At 35.2% G+C, this 15,850-nt stretch overlaps 2 protein-coding genes across 6 annotated transcripts in view; one reads left to right on the forward strand and one right to left on the reverse strand.

Moving 5' to 3' along the window:
- Window positions 1–2,071, reverse strand: part of LOC142350852 (zinc finger C2HC domain-containing protein 1A-like) — an 82,778-nt gene extending 80,707 nt beyond the window's left edge. For all 5 annotated transcript variants that reach the window (XM_075402829.1, XM_075402826.1, XM_075402825.1 and 2 more), the window contains exon 1: window positions 1,894–2,071. In XM_075402829.1, coding sequence (XP_075258944.1) covers window positions 1,894–1,909 — 16 coding nt within the window. In that variant the 5' untranslated portion in view covers window positions 1,910–2,071. The remainder of the gene's footprint in view (window positions 1–1,893) is intronic.
- Window positions 2,072–2,456: 385 nt separating this feature from the next.
- LOC142350464 (uncharacterized) overlaps window positions 2,457–15,850 on the forward strand; it is a 61,685-nt gene continuing 48,291 nt past the window's right edge. Inside the window, exon 1 of the mRNA XM_075402313.1 lies at window positions 2,457–2,650. Within this exon, the coding sequence (XP_075258428.1) occupies window positions 2,457–2,650 (194 nt within the window). The remainder of the gene's footprint in view (window positions 2,651–15,850) is intronic.

Consider the following 15,850-nt stretch of genomic DNA (forward strand, 5'->3'; position numbering starts at 1 on the left):
CATATGAAAACTTCGTAACAACATGTGAAATAATTTGAGAAATAACGAAGAAAAAGTTTTTTAACGCCGCTCTGATCTTCGCATCCGATATTTGGTTGAAATTAACATATTTTCTCCAAGTGATCGGAAATTGATTGAAACATGTAATCACTATAAACAAAAATCTACCACCGTGACTTGAATGATATACAAATCGTCATATTTTCAGTTGAAAAATAACGAAAAGTCTTTCTTCGATATTTTTTCTTCTATTTGTAACTTAAACACTCGAAAAAACTCGGTTGGTTTGCTTCAATTTGTACAAAATTCAAAATTATGCAAATACATGACACATGAAAAAAATGACAACAATTGGTTTTTAATCTGGACAAATTATATCAATATGAGCGGTCTGAACTGTTCATTTTTTCCTAAAAAAAGTTATACTCAAGGTTGATTCGGAGAAAATGCTTCATCTAAGGTTCGAAAAATTTAGTCAAAGGAAGTTTTCGTCTCTGAAAAAAAGAGAAGCTTTTGACAACCTTGAGACGTATGTTGGAATATTCTGTACTAGGCGGTCTCACGCGAGCCGCTTTAATTTTATAAGGTAAGTTTCGCAAACTGTAGTGTAATTGGAACACTATTACTTTATGATATTCTGTTGTATTAAGTCTGATATGACCGACTCCAATAAATTACAATATTGCAAGCTTCTGAGATGATTCAATCTAAAAAGCAAAACAAGGTGGCCATTTGATATTATATACCCCCCTGCCATCTATTATATACCCCCCGCTGCGGCTAATTTAATTAAAGTAGGCAGTGGTTCTTTCCTGGTTCGTTCCGATTTCATCAAAATATGTTTATCTTTGGTTAGAAAAATGTTTTGTTCTGAAGTTGTGCTCAAAATATTAGTCAAGCATTTGTAAATCTCATCTTCTGACATAACCCTACTTCTTTAAAGTTAGCAAGCTCAGTTTGCTCTATGAAACGGTTAGACGCTTAAAATTCAAAAATAGACCCAAAAATCATAAAAGCATCGACACGAAATCCTTAATCAATGTTCTGAAATCTGAATGCGTTCTTAGCAGAACAAACTCGGAAAGTACCTACCTCTATTTCAGAAATTTGAAAAATAGAAAGCCTGATTCATTTGTTTCACAAATTGTTTTCTAAATTAACGTCAATGCTTATATTGGACAAAAATGTTTTCCATCAAAAAAAGTTCTATGACGCAAACTACAAATTCAATGGTATAGAAAGCGGGCTTTGACGTGATTACATTGTGACTTGTTAACCCAGCCCCGAGTAGTAGTCGTAAGAAGACTGTGCTCGAGAAAACATCTTTAGATAGGTATCTATGTATGTATGTATGTATAACAGATTTTGTTTAGAAATTTGGCAAGGGCACTGCTTCACAAAATGGAAGTTGAAACCTTGTGCAGAAACGCACATTACCGCTCCGCCTTCTCAGAATATTTCATGAAGAATGACAGACAAGCACTGTGATCCAGTTGATCCACAGAGTTCCAGTGGAACGCTGAATTCGTGTTCTTGTATTTAGAAATTAATCCGACATTTGTAATTTAGAGCAGATTAAGCTTCAAATATTTTACAATTCACAATTCATACTGCAAATACATAATGACTACATACCTGACAACTCAAAAATGCGATAGGCTGGGCAAAATTTGAAGGCAGTGCAAAAGATTTGCTTATTCAAAAATCTCTTGTTTCTGATACTAAGGCCAGTAATTTCTTCGAAAACACTAAACTTAGACACTCTCCTTGTGAAAACAACTGAATATGAATGAATTACAAATAACCAGTACTTAAACGTTGCCTGAATAAACGTTGCCTAAATGGTCATCAAAAAATGAATTGAAAACTTTCGGTTTTCGGTCTGTAACTTACCAGGGGCTTGCTCCATTACTACACGGCAGGGGAGATTACACAATCAGTTCACCTCAGCTGAGATCTTCTTTGTCTTGGGTTATTAGAGGTCTATTTTGTACAGGGAAGCAAACTCACTAACATGAGTTGCAAGTCTTTTTACACGTCATGCAATATCTAAAATTAACAAACATCTTGATGATATCACTCAACACACGCAGAGTTTAACAAAAATCATCAATGGACGGTTGGAGAACAGAATATTAGTAATTATTTAACTTAATTCCAGCAACTTGACTTCAAGCGACTTGATTTCACTATTTTAAACTTGATTAAAAACCAATAATCTGAGGACATAATTTTAGTCACTAATTTAGTTCAACTTTCAATTTAACCGTTCCAGCTATTTATTTCTGAAGCTGTGAAAACAACATCACTTGTGACTGAATTCCCTCAATTAATTTATTCACATTCAAACTGAGGTTGTCAATTTTTCAGTTCTGAAAACTTTTCAGCGTTAATCTAACTGATCCTCTTCGGTCACATTCCCATTTTTCGCCTTTGAAAAAAGTCATATGACAAATATGAACTGTATTATTCTGATTTTGATTGTTGCAATATCGATTGAACATGTTGCCGCGGACACAATTGCGAACTACGGTGCACTGGATCTACCGTTACCATTTAACGATATGGACAAATGGTTAGACGAAATGAATCGACATCAACCGCACCCCGAATACAAAATTCACCCTATAAAGCAATCAGTCGAGCTATAGTATCACGCTAATTTTTCCCCGCTATTCAATATGCCATTTTGCTGAAAAAACATTGGAAAACGTGCATACAAAAGTGCGCAAAAGGTGGCATCCCCGGTTAGTTGGTATGTTACGTTTACCCCCCCCCCCCCCCCAAGGCACATGGCGATATTTTTAACATAAGAACGTGCCATATAACAATACATATTTTGTTATGTTTGAGGATCATATAGACTGTTGGGGCAGAACCGAACCGGTTCTCCTTAATTTTCGATCAAGGAATGAACCAAACTTTAGTCATTATTCGAAAGAAAATCCCACACCAACCCGCACCCAATATTCCCACTCCTTGTTCTCATTTTTCAAATCCTGCTTTAAAAGTTAATCCAGTTACTAGGCCGTTTTTTTTGTTGCGAGATTTCAGGACTGCGAGAAAGCAGATAAAGATAGCTTGACAATTATTCAATTTCATGTTTAAACACTCTCAAAAACTTCGGTACCAGCTTTTCGCTCCTAAGGTCGCCGGTAATCTTGAAACCTAATAAAAAGAAAAAATTACGACAATAAGAAGCACACCCCAAACTAAATAAACTGCCTGCACGTCACCTTATCTTTCCACCCCATTTCTGATATCGTTTTCCATCGTTACGCGTCTTTTATGATTTCGATGAGAAGTCAGAATTTTGCAAAGGTAATTGACAAATGCACCAATGATCTTTTCCTGAAGTTGAGCAGTAGACAAAAAGTTCCACTTGCAATTTTAAGAGCAACATGACATTTTTCGAAATCATTCCGGTTTACTTTGATTTTGATGCAAAGCCATTGAGTTCATGCTTTGAAGACTTCCTTCTGATTAATTCTGCGTGCAAATTAACGAATTTTGAAGACGAAACGTGAAATTAGACCCCAATTTTGCTGATAATAAAAGTGCTAACACAGCTTTCCTTCAGCTCTATGTTGAGCGATTTCTCTAGCAAGTCATTGTGCACATTTCGTTCATATACATCATAATTGCTTTCACATTAAATCATATTTTCTTGCAAACTGTAAGCTACAGCGTGGCATAAACTGAACAAACTTCTTGGAAAAATCCTCAGACGCCGGGAAGCAATCCTTTGTGAAAATTTCTGGGAAGCCCAGTTACCTAAACTTTTGAGTTTTTTTGCAAATGAAATCACGATTGACGTTTACTTCAGATGCAACTCGTAACTGATGCAACTCAAAAATTTTGCGCTACTTCTTGTTATTTTTTTAGTGTTATTGGGGGTGAAAATAATCAACGAACGACAGCTATCTGATACATAAAGCAGCAAGTTGGGGTCTAAATATGTTAGAAAATAGTTTTGAGAATCTTCAGGCAAATCGAGCTCATCCTGGGGAGCAAGCGGCTCCGATTGAGCTCTAATTGTCTAATGCTTCCCAGAAGTACAATCGAAAAAACACTCGATTCCGTGTGCAATATGTTCAACTTAATTAGGCATTCGTCAAAATTCAGCAAAAATTTCAGTTCCGGTTTAGCAAAGTTGAAAAATTTAACGAGAACCCCAAAAGCTTTTAACTTTAAAACAAAATAACTTCAATTGATAAAAACAACTGACTGCTTTCCAGCAAATAAATGCCCTTGCTTCATACACAGTCTCAACAGTAAGAAAAATTAAATTCTGTGATTTCTTAACAACTTAGTTTAGAACAATTCGTAAACATAGATAATGGCTTCTGAAAGCCGCTCTCAATTAGCATTCAAAAATCGAGATGTTCTCAGTTTACCCTGACATCTCAAAGTAAAGATTAAAGTAAAGTTCTGGCACAGGAGGCTTAAGCCAGTTATATCTCAGATCGCAGTTATATCGCAGTAGCTCCCGAGACTGAGCTCAAACTTCCACAGTGTTCATGGAACTACACCCAACATAGTTAGACCCACGATTAGACCCTTGATACAAAAAGGCATAAAACAATGTCACATCTCTTCTCGGGTCAGTTGTCTCTTCTCATGTCTTCTTTGAGCGGCGGTTCTATAAAAACGAACCATAGAAAAAATTCTATTTTGCTGAAAAAATTTAACGCAAACATCTATTTTAGGAGTTGGGAAGATCAAAAATTTCAACAATGAAACAATTTTTTCATCCATTCCGCCAGAATGAAATTCTCTATATTTTGCTAAAACCTACGAACATTTAAGATTTGAGCTGTGATGGCTTCTAAGTAAGTTTCCGCAAAGCTTGCCTTCAAGCTCTGAAATTTGCCATTAATTGCTCTCAAACGAAGCTTGTGGCAGTTTTATAAGTCCTGTGGTCTTTTTACGAATCGAAAAGGAATATTGGGATGCCAGACGTTTTTTACAATCCAAAGTCTTTAAATTGTATTTGTGGCCTGTCTTCTTTCTTACTTTTTTGGCTTTTTCACATCAGAGAGATATCAAATTAGAGTAAATTCAATCACACTGGAATAGGTAAGGGAGCAAAGAGCTAGTAATTTGAAGCGTGATTTGACTCAAATTACATTTAAAGAGGAGTGAGAACTTGGTATTTGAATAAATTTCTGCTTGAGCAAATTTTTATTACACGTGTGACAATTTGACTTCTGTTTTAGTGTTTCTTCTCTTGTTCGATATTATTATGATACATGAGTGTTGCAGTTGTGCCTACTTATAATTACTTGAATGCAGCACCGATCAGCAAATGACTGACACTAATTGTTGACATAAAACTTTACTGAACAAAATATTTGTGCTCCTTTTTAAATTTATTTCTGCTGCCTTATCAAGTAGAATTATTAATCACAGTTTTGTTTGGTTGTTAATGAGGCATAAATGAATCTAATTAAGTGCTTTAGTTGATGGCCAGTAAATTTCATGACTGACTCTACTTGTTTTCAGAAACTTTTAATGAATTTTTGAGTTTTCGGAGAATTTCCCGCATTTTTTGCATTCTTCACCATATGTTCTCAATACTAATTTTCTTTCCAGAATATTTTTGGCACTTAAAAGTATTACAAGTTTCTATCTGTTGATGTTTTTACTGTTGTCTTACCGCTTGATGTTATCATCGACGGGTCTCATCTGTTGCCAAAGCTGCTTTAATTAACCAAAAAAAATTCAATTCACTTAGTTATTGCCTACAATGACTGATACGCTGTAATTTTGCCAATTTTCTCTTTGATGTTTTCGCTAAAGGTAAAACACCAACTCTTTCTGTTTCATATTTCTGATTTACAGATTACATTGCACGATTCTTCGAGTCGTTTCCGGTATTCTACCGGCTACATTTTAAGGCGATTTTTTGCTCGACCGATTTTTCGTCTGACCAACCTGAATGTTCGTCCTCAAAAACGGTATAAACAGGTAACGTTTGCACGGTATGACGATTTCATAGAATCTTACGCCAGAAATGTCTCTTAAGAATGCAATTCAACCAGAACTGTTTTGAGGACTCAATTTCATGGTGTGAAGAGCGGTACGTAAACTTGAAAGTTTGAAGAGGTCAACCCCCTCCCACTCATCAACATCCCCAGCATTCACAAACTAGTTCACCTGTCCTCAGTTCTCTACTTGGCCTATTGGGGACTCCTTTCATCTGCAGCCCTCCCAACCCTACTCCCCAATCGCTTGACCCCCACCCCCAACGCTATCATCTCTGAGCACTGAGCCCCAGCTCGTTGCTAACCAAGACAACCGCTCACCGGTCGTTTGAGAGCAATTCGCCCGACGTTAATAGTTTGTTTCAGATGATGGCTCAATTTAAACCACAGTTAGCGTTCAGTTTTTGAAAGCAAGAGTAAGTGAGAATTGGAAACGTGAATCATTAGTTCTGTTAAAAACTTGAGATTAATTAGTGAAGGACTAAGTGAGAAAAATTAATAAGTGAATCATTAGTTCTGAAATACTTGAGATTAATTAGTGAAGTAGCCAAGCTTTATTATTGCTTCTTTTATAGGCATGAAAATTTGGTCTCCCTGAAGAAAACAGAAGTCATTTTGAATCAAAGTGAATGAACAGCAGCGAATGAACAGCAAACTTAATCAAATGAAAACAAAAAAATCGCTCAAACTCATGCAAAAACCAATAAAAGCAAATAAACACTGCACTAGACATTAAAAATATGTTAGCACCCCATAGTTTAACAAGTAACAATTTGATTTTTCAAGCACCTTTACTCCCAATCGTGATATATTCTCAAGAACAATTTTAACACCATTTACCCTGTACAAACTTGGGCTGCGGCCGGGCTATGGATTTGAGTGAATAACGAATGGTAACTTATCAGAGAGCCCGCGATAATCGAGATCTGTTAAATTAGAGTAAATTCAACCGCGCTGCAATAGAGAAGAGAGAAAAAAGCGAGTAGATTTGAAGCGTGATTTGTTTCAAATTACATTTAAAGAGAAGTGGTAAGTTGGTATTAAACAAATTTTCTGTTTTTTACAGAGCTAATTTTTTACACGTGCGGCAATTCGAATTCTGTTTTTGTGTTTCTTCTCTTGTTCGATATGAATATGATACGTGAAATCCAGTTGTGCCTATTTATAATTACTTCAATTCAGCACTGGTCAGCTAATGACTCTGTCACTATTTGTTGGCATAGAATATTAGTGAACATTTTTATTGTGTTCCTTTTTAAATTTTATTTCTGTTCTCTTATCAGTTAGAATTGATGATCACAGTTCTTTGCTTGCTAATGAAGCCTATATGAATCTAATTAAGTGCTTCCGTTGATGGCGAGTGGATTTAATGACTATGACTTTTCGTGCTTTCAAAAGCTTCTAATGGAATTATAAGAGTTTCTTGTATTTTTTGGTTGTCTCACTAGTGAATGGTCTCATAGGCTGAGCAAAGGAAGGAATTTAACCGATAAAAATAATTAATTTCAATGATGCTTTCTATGATTTTGACGCTAATTTTCTTTTCAGAATATTTTCTGCATTTACAAGTATTACAGATTTTTATTTCACGGTAGTCTTATCTCTTGATGTCATCATTGACAGGTCTCATCTGTTGCCAAAGTTGCTTTAATTGATTAAAATATTCAATCCAGTTACAAGTTATTGCTTTCAATGACTGATACACTGTAATTTTCCCAATTTTCTCTGATGTTTCCGCTATAGGTAGAACACCAGCTGTTTCTGTTTCAAATTCTACCGGCTACGCTTTAGGCGAAGCGATTTTTCGCTTGACCGATTTTTCGTCTGGCCAACCTGAATTTTGGTCCTCAAAAAGGGGATAAAGAGGTAACGCTTGCACGGTATCAAGTTCTCTCAGAACCTTACGCAGAAATAGTCTATGAACAATGCAATTCAACCAAAACTGTTTTGAGGATAATTTCATGGCGTATAGAGCGGTACTTCATCTTGAAAGTTTGAAGAAGTCAACCCATTCCCACTCAATCAACATCCCCACCACTGACACCCCGTCCAACTGTCCTCTACCTGGCCGTTTGGACCCCCCCTTCATCTCCAGCCCTCCCAATCCAACTCCCCCAATCGCTTGACCCCCCCCCCAACCCCCACCACTAGCAACTCTTAGTGCTGAACCCCAGCTGGTTGCTACCCAAGCTAACCGCTCACCGGTCTTTTGAGAGCAATTCGCCCGACGTTAATAGTTTATGTTTCAGTTGATGGCTCAATTTACACCACAGTTAGCGTTCAGTTTTTGAACGCAAGAGTAAGTGAGAAAATTTGAAACGTGAATCATTAGTTCTGTGAAATACTTGAGATTAATTAGTGAAGTAGCCAAGCTTTATTATTGCTTTTTTATAAGCATGAAAATTCGGTCTCCCTAAAGAAAACTAAAGTCATTTTGAATCAAAGAGAATGAACAGCAAACTCATTGAAATGAAAAAATATCGCTCAAATTCATGCAAAAATTAATTACTTCAGCTACATACTGCACTGGACATTAAAAGTATGTTAGCACCCCATAGTTTAACGAAGTAACAAGCTAATTTTTCAAGCACCTTTACTCCAAATTGTGATACATTCTCGATAACAATTTTAACACCATTTACCCCATACAAACTAGAGCTGTGGACTGGCTATGGATTTGAGATAACGGATGGTAACTTATCAGATAGCCCAAGGTAAAGTTGTGTAGTATAGGTCATCTCGGGGTGGTAAGTCGCCGTCTACATATAAATATAAACTGAGTAGTCGTCAGAAGCGAAATCAAACGATTCCGCTTATGCACCAAAAAAGCAGCGTTATCGTCTCCGGTAGTAGGTCTACCCCTCCACAATGACCATTCCTATCGACGCTCCGAAAGTTTAGCGTCAGCGCAGGTGCACCAGATGTCAATGTCAGAGTATTACAATCCATAGCGAAATGTAGAGAATGCGCAACATTGAAAAATTCTCTAGATGGGCAGGTAGAATTATACTGGGTTCCAGCCATACCTAGGCTACTTCCATCATGATAATCGAGATTTGTTAAATCGAAGTTTTACTATTTAACGGCTGAGAATTTAACCAACAAAAAGCTCCGTTTTCTAAACCAATTGCATACGTCAGAAAATGGGGTTATTGTACTTAGATATTGAATTATTACTTCATTGAAATGTTAGGTGCTACCTTATTTTTACATGCACTATAAAACTTGTCTAAACGTCTTTTTTAAATTTCTCAACAGAGCCAATACACTCATTGACTAAAGAAAACGTTTCTTCTTGATTCTTATATCAAAGTAAAGGTCATTTCTTTTGAGTATTATATCAGTCGGCAAATAATAACAGGTCTAATTTCAGGAACACAATAGATCTACTTGCAGAAAAAATACTGGAAGGTATATATACAGAGGAATTTGATATAAGTTAGCCAGATTTTCGGAAGCAGCAGTAAATTGCAGCCTAGGTGAGATCGCCATAAGAAAAATGGCCAACTTTATCCGGTTTTTCTCAGTGAGAAGATCTTTATCTGGTTTTTCTCAGGGGTTTTTCTCAACTTTATCTGGTTTTTCTCAGTGGTTTTTCTTTGGTTTTCCTAAAGTTTAACCATACTAAATTCGCATTATTATGCTTCAGATGATTAAAAAATCAACAGATGCTGCCAAAACTATGATGGCTAAAACTGACCTCAAAAAAAGGCATTTTAACATGTAAAAATGCAATCTATGCGTTCACTTTTGTCAGTTAATGTATGTTATATTACAGCGAAAACTAAATCAAACGAAAATCAAATTCAACAGGAAACTATAGTAGTATTATTAGTAGGAATCAAAAACTTAACAATTATGGAACTTCAGGAGTAAAAAGAGGCCTGTACAGAAGGTGAATAATAAAAGTATGATTAAAAATATTATAAAACAATACAGAGCTAAGATCTGCAAATAGCACTGACATTTTAATGGCCAGAAGCATAGCGGATTAACATTAAACTTGGAGTAATTAAGTTTCTGAAAGAAGGTCTATTGAAAAGATTTTGCGTTTCTGGGTGGGCGAAGTACAATGACAATTTTATAATTATTGAGGTCAATCAAACTGCCTGAAGTCGATAGAAAATATCCTGCCTAATTATAAGGTAAACTGAACCAAGAGTAAGTTTTACTATAACTTTAAATCAAATTTCGGAAACAGAAACTTCGGTTCGCATACGGTTCGCATACAACCCAATCAAATTTCGGTTCGCATACAACCCAATGTAGAACCTCACTTTGCAGCAAAATTGCCTCAATATGAAAGTGGTCTCAAAATGTAATGTTTTTATAGTTGTTTTACTATTGCAAAGTTTGCACTGGCGTTTAAAAGATTTGGTGCAATGTTTTCGAAATTTGATTTTATGTTGGAATAACATTGCTTCAAAATTGAATTTTCACTTTTAGGGTATGAATTTAGGGTATGCTAATTTAAGTTTGATGTCCAGTATATACTCGCTCAAAAAAGTTAGCGAGCGGAATTCATTTTCACATGGTAAACTGCCTGTTTTTCAAGTCTAAATCAGGATAATTTTAATCATGCATTTTGACTTTTACATCAATCGACGCATAATCATCACAACTCTCATATATCTCTAAAACTGCCGCACTTTCACAGTAAAGCTATCACAAGATCACAATTTTTACTTTCTGTTTAACGTAAACGCAAACTTTGCAAAACAACCATGAAAACTGAACTTAGACAAACGAAAGTTCTGATGACTATGAGTCGGCTGATATAGAAGCCAAAACATGTTTTTGAAATTCCTGGCAGAAGGTGTCCTGGCAGAAGGTGTCCAGTTTTTGCTATGAGTCCCTTGAAAAATCTGTTTAACTTGAACAGCGAAAAACTCAAGAAAAGATTGAGTTTCTAGGTGGGCGAAGTACAATGACAATTTTATAATTATTGAGGTCAATCAAACTGCCTGAATTCGATAGAAAATATCCTATTATATATTCTACTGACAACATTCGTTAATTAAAGCTCTTTGATTCTGCCTAATTATAAGGTTAACTGAACCATGTGTAAGTTTCACTATAACTTAAATTCAAATTTCGGAAACAATTTCTACAGTATTGTTTCCTTACAGCAGTGGTCTTGCCTGCATATGACATTACGGTAAAACGCATTGGTAACTAACCATAGAATCCAATGTAGAACCTCACTTTGCAGCAAAGTTGCGGCAAAACTAAAGTTGTCTCAATATGTATTGTTTTCATGGTTGTTTTAATATTGCAAAGTTTGCACTTGCGTTAAAAAGATTTAATGCAAAACTTTTTTCGAAATTTGATTTTAAGTTGGAATAATATTGCTTCAAAATTAATTTTTTACTTCTAGGGTATGAACTTAGAGTATGCTAATTTAAGTTTCATGTCCAGTATATACTCGCTCAAAAAAGTGGTATAGGTCATCTCGGGGTGGTTAGTCAACGTCTACATATAAATATAAACTGAGTAGTCGTCAGAAGCGAAATCAAAAGATTCCGCTTGTGCACCGAAAAAGAAGCGTTATCGTCTCCGGTAGTAAGTCTCCCCCTCCCCAATGACCCTTCCTATCGACGCTCCGAAAGTTTAGCGTCAGCGAGGGTGCACCAGATGTCAATGTCATAGAATATTACAATCCATAGCGAAATGCAGAGAATGAGCAACATTAAAAGATTCTCTGTTTGGACAGGTAGAATTATACTGGGTTCCAGCCATACCTAGGGTTCTACCATCATGATAATCGAGATTTGTTAAATCGAAGATTTACTTTTTAACGGCTGAGAATTTAACCAACAAAAAGCTCCGTTTTCTAAACCAATTGCATACATGAGAAAAATGGGTTTATTGTACTTAGATATTGAATTATTACTTCATTGAAATGTTAGGTTCTACCTTACTTTTACATGCACTATAAAACTTGTCTAAACGTCTTTTTTAAATTTCTCAACAGAGCCAATACACTCATTGACTAAAGAAAACGTTTCTTCTTGATTCTTATATCAAAGTAAAAGTCATTTCTTTTGAGTATTATATCAATCGACAAATAATAACAGGTCTAATTTCAGGAACAAAATAGATCTACTTGCAGAAAAAATACTGGAAGGCATATATAAAGAGGAATTTTATATAAGTTAGCCAGATTTTCGGAAGCAGCAGTAAATTGCAGCCTAGGTGAGATCGGTTCAAATTTCTCATGCCTCGTCAATCTAAACAAGAACTTTCATTTTAAAATTAACACGCTTATAACAAAATGGAACAGATTTGACTAGTTGCTTAACCTCTTGCTGCATAAGAAAAATGGCCAACTTTATCCGGTTTTTCTCAGTGAGAAGATCTTTATCTGGTTTTTCTCAGGGGTTTTTCTCAACTTTATCTGGTTTTTCTCAGTGGTTTTCCTTTGGTTTTCCTAAAGTTTAACCATACTAAATTCGCATTATTATGCTTCAGATGATTAAAAAATCAACAGATGCTGCCAAAACTATGATGGCTAAAACTGACCTCAAAAAAAGGCATTTTAACATGTAAAAATGCAATTTGTGCGTTCACTTTTGTCCATTAATGTATGTTATATAACAGCAAAAACTAAATCAAACGAAAATCAAATTCAAAGTGAAACTATAGTAGTATTATTAGTAGGAATCAAAAACTTAACAATTATGGAACTTCAGGAGTAAAAAGAGGCCTGTACAGAAGGTGAAAAATAAATGTATGATTAAAAGTATTATAAAACAATACAGAACTAAGATCTGCAAATAGAACTGACATTTTAATGGCCAGAAGCATAGAGGATTAACACTAAATTTGGAGTCTTTAAGTCTGTGAAAGAAGGTCTATTGAAAAAATTTTGAGTTTCTGGGTGGGCGAGGTAAAATGACAATTTTACAATTATTGAGATCATCGACAAACTGCCTGAATTCGATAGAAAATATCTCCATGAAAGGATCTCTGTAAGCCGGGCGGACAATTCTACTGACAACATTCGTTAATTAAAGCTCTTTGATTCTGCCTAATTATAAGGTTAACTGAACCAAGAGTAAGTTTCACTATAACTTAAAATCAAATTTCGGAAACAATTTCTACAGTATTGTTTCCTTACGGCAGTGGTCTTGCCTGCATATGACAACTAACCATACAACCCAATGTAGAACCTCACTTTGCAGCAAAATTGCGTCAAAATGAAAGTTCTCTCAAGAGGTAAGGTTTTCATGGTTGTTTTAATATTGCAAAGTTTGCACTTGCGTTAAAAAGATTTAATGCAAAAATGTTTTCGAAATTTGATTTTATGTTGGAATAATATTGCTTCAAAAATAATTTTTTACTTTTAGGGTATGAATTTAGGGTATGCTAATTCAAGTTTCATGTCCAGTATATACTCGCTCAAAAAAGTAGTATAGGTCATTTCGGGATGGTAAGTCGCCGTCTACATATAAATATAAACTGAGTAGTCATCAGAAGCGAAATCAAAAGATTGCGCTTATGCACGAAAAAAGCAGCGTTATCGTCTCCGGTAGTAGGTCTTCCCCTCCACAATGACCAATCCTATCGACGCTCTGAAAGTTTAGCGTCAGCGCAGGTGCACCAGATGTCAATGTCAGAGTATTAGAATCAATAGCGAAATGTAGAGAATGCGCAACAATAAAAAATTCTCTAGATGGACAGGTAGAATTATACTGGGTTCCAGCCATACCTAGGCTACTTCCATCATGATAATCGAGATTTGTTAAATCGAAGGTTTACTATTTAACGACTGAGAATTTAACCAACAAAAAGCTCCGTTTTCTAAACCAATTGCATACGTCAGAAAATGGGGTTATTGTACTTAGATATTGAATTATTACTTCATTGAAATGTTAGGTGCTACCTTATTTTTACATGCACTATAAAACTTGTCTAAACGTCTTTTTTAAATTTCTCAACAGAGCCAATACACTCATTGACTAAAGAAAACGTTTCTTCTTGATTCTTATATCAAAGTAAAAGTCATTTCTTTTGAGTATTATATCAGTCGGCAAATAATAACAGGTCTAATTTCAGGAACAAATTAGATCTACTTGCAGAAAAATACTGGAAGGTATATATACAGAGGAATTTGATATAAGTTAGCCAGATTTTCGGAAGCAGCAGTAAATTGCAGCCTAGGTGAGATCGGCTCAAATTTCTCATGCTTCGTCAATATAAGCAAGAACTTTCATTTTAAATTTAACAAGCTTATAAAAAAATTGAACAGATTTGACTAGTTGCTTAACAATTATGGAGCTTCAGGAGTAAAAAGAGGCCTGTACAGAAGTTGAAAAATAAATGTATGATTAAAAGTATTATAAAACAATACAGAACTAAGATCTGCAAATAGAACTGACATTTTAATGGCCAGAAGCATAGCGGATTAACATTAAATTTTGAGTCTTTAAGTCTCTGAAAGAAGCTCTATTGAGAAAATTTTGAGTTTCTGGGTGGGCGAGGTAAAATGACAATTTTACAATTATTGAGATCATCGACAAACTGCCTGAATTCGATAGAAAATATCTTCATTAAAGGACCTCTGTAAGCCGGGCGGACAATTCTACTGACAACATTCGTTAATTAAAGCTCTTTGATTTTGCCTAATTATAAGGTTAACTGAACCAAGAGTAAGTTTCACTATAACTTAAAATCAAATTTCGGAAACAATTTCTACAGTATTGTTTCCTTACGGCAGTGGTCTTGCCTGCATATGACAACTAACCATACTACCCAATGTAGAACCTCACTTTGCAGCAAAATTGCGTCAAAATGAAAGTTGTCTCAAGATGTAAGGTTTTCATGGTTGTTTTAATATTGCAAAGTTTGCACTTGCGTTAAAAAGATTTAATGCAAAAATGTTTTCGAAATTTGATTTTATGTTGGAATAATATTGCTTCAAAATTAATTTTTTACTTTTAGGGTATGAATTTAGGGTATGCTAATTCAAGTTTCATGTCCAGTATATACTCGCTCAAAAAAGTAGTATAGGTCATTTCGGGATGGTAAGTCGCCGTCTACATATAAATATAAACTGAGTAGTCATCAGAAGCGAAATCAAAAGATTGCGCTTATGCACGAAAAAAGCAGCGTTATCGTCTCCGGTAGTAGGTCTTCCCCTCCACAATGACCAATCCTATCGACGCTCTGAAAGTTTAGCGTCAGCGCAGGTGCACCAGATGTCAATGTCAGAGTATTAGAATCAATAGCGAAATGTAGAGAATGCGCAACAATAAAAAATTCTCTAGATGGACAGGTAGAATTATACTGGGTTCCAGCCATACCTAGGCTACTTCCATCATGATAATCGAGATTTGTTAAATCGAAGGTTTACTATTTAACGACTGAGAATTTAACCAACAAAAAGCTCCGTTTTCTAAACCAATTGCATACATGAGAAAAATGGGTTTATTGTACTTAGATATTGAATTATTACTTCATTGAAATGTTAGGTGCTACCTTATTTTTACATGCACTATAAAACTTGTCTAAATGTCTTTTTTAAATTTCTCAACAGAGCCAATACACTCATTGACTAAAGAAAACGTTTCTTCTTGATTCTTATATCAAAGTAAAGGTCATTTCTTTTGAGTATTATATCAGTCGGCAAATAATAACAGGTCTAATTTCAGGAACAAATTAGATCTACTTGCAGAAAAAATACTGGAAGATATATATACAGAGGAATTTTATATAAGTTAGCCAGATTTTGGGAAGCAGCACTAAATTGCAGCCTAGGTGAGATCGGTCCAAATTTCTCATGCTTCGTCAATCTAAGCAAGAACTTTCATTTTAAATTTAACAAGCTTTTAAAAAAATTGAACAGATTTGACTAGTTGCTT

The sequence above is a fragment of the Convolutriloba macropyga genome, chromosome 12 (assembly GCF_964194025.1).
Source record: "Convolutriloba macropyga chromosome 12, txConMacr16.3, whole genome shotgun sequence".
In the NCBI taxonomy this organism is placed as follows: domain Eukaryota; kingdom Metazoa; phylum Xenacoelomorpha; order Acoela; family Convolutidae; genus Convolutriloba; species Convolutriloba macropyga.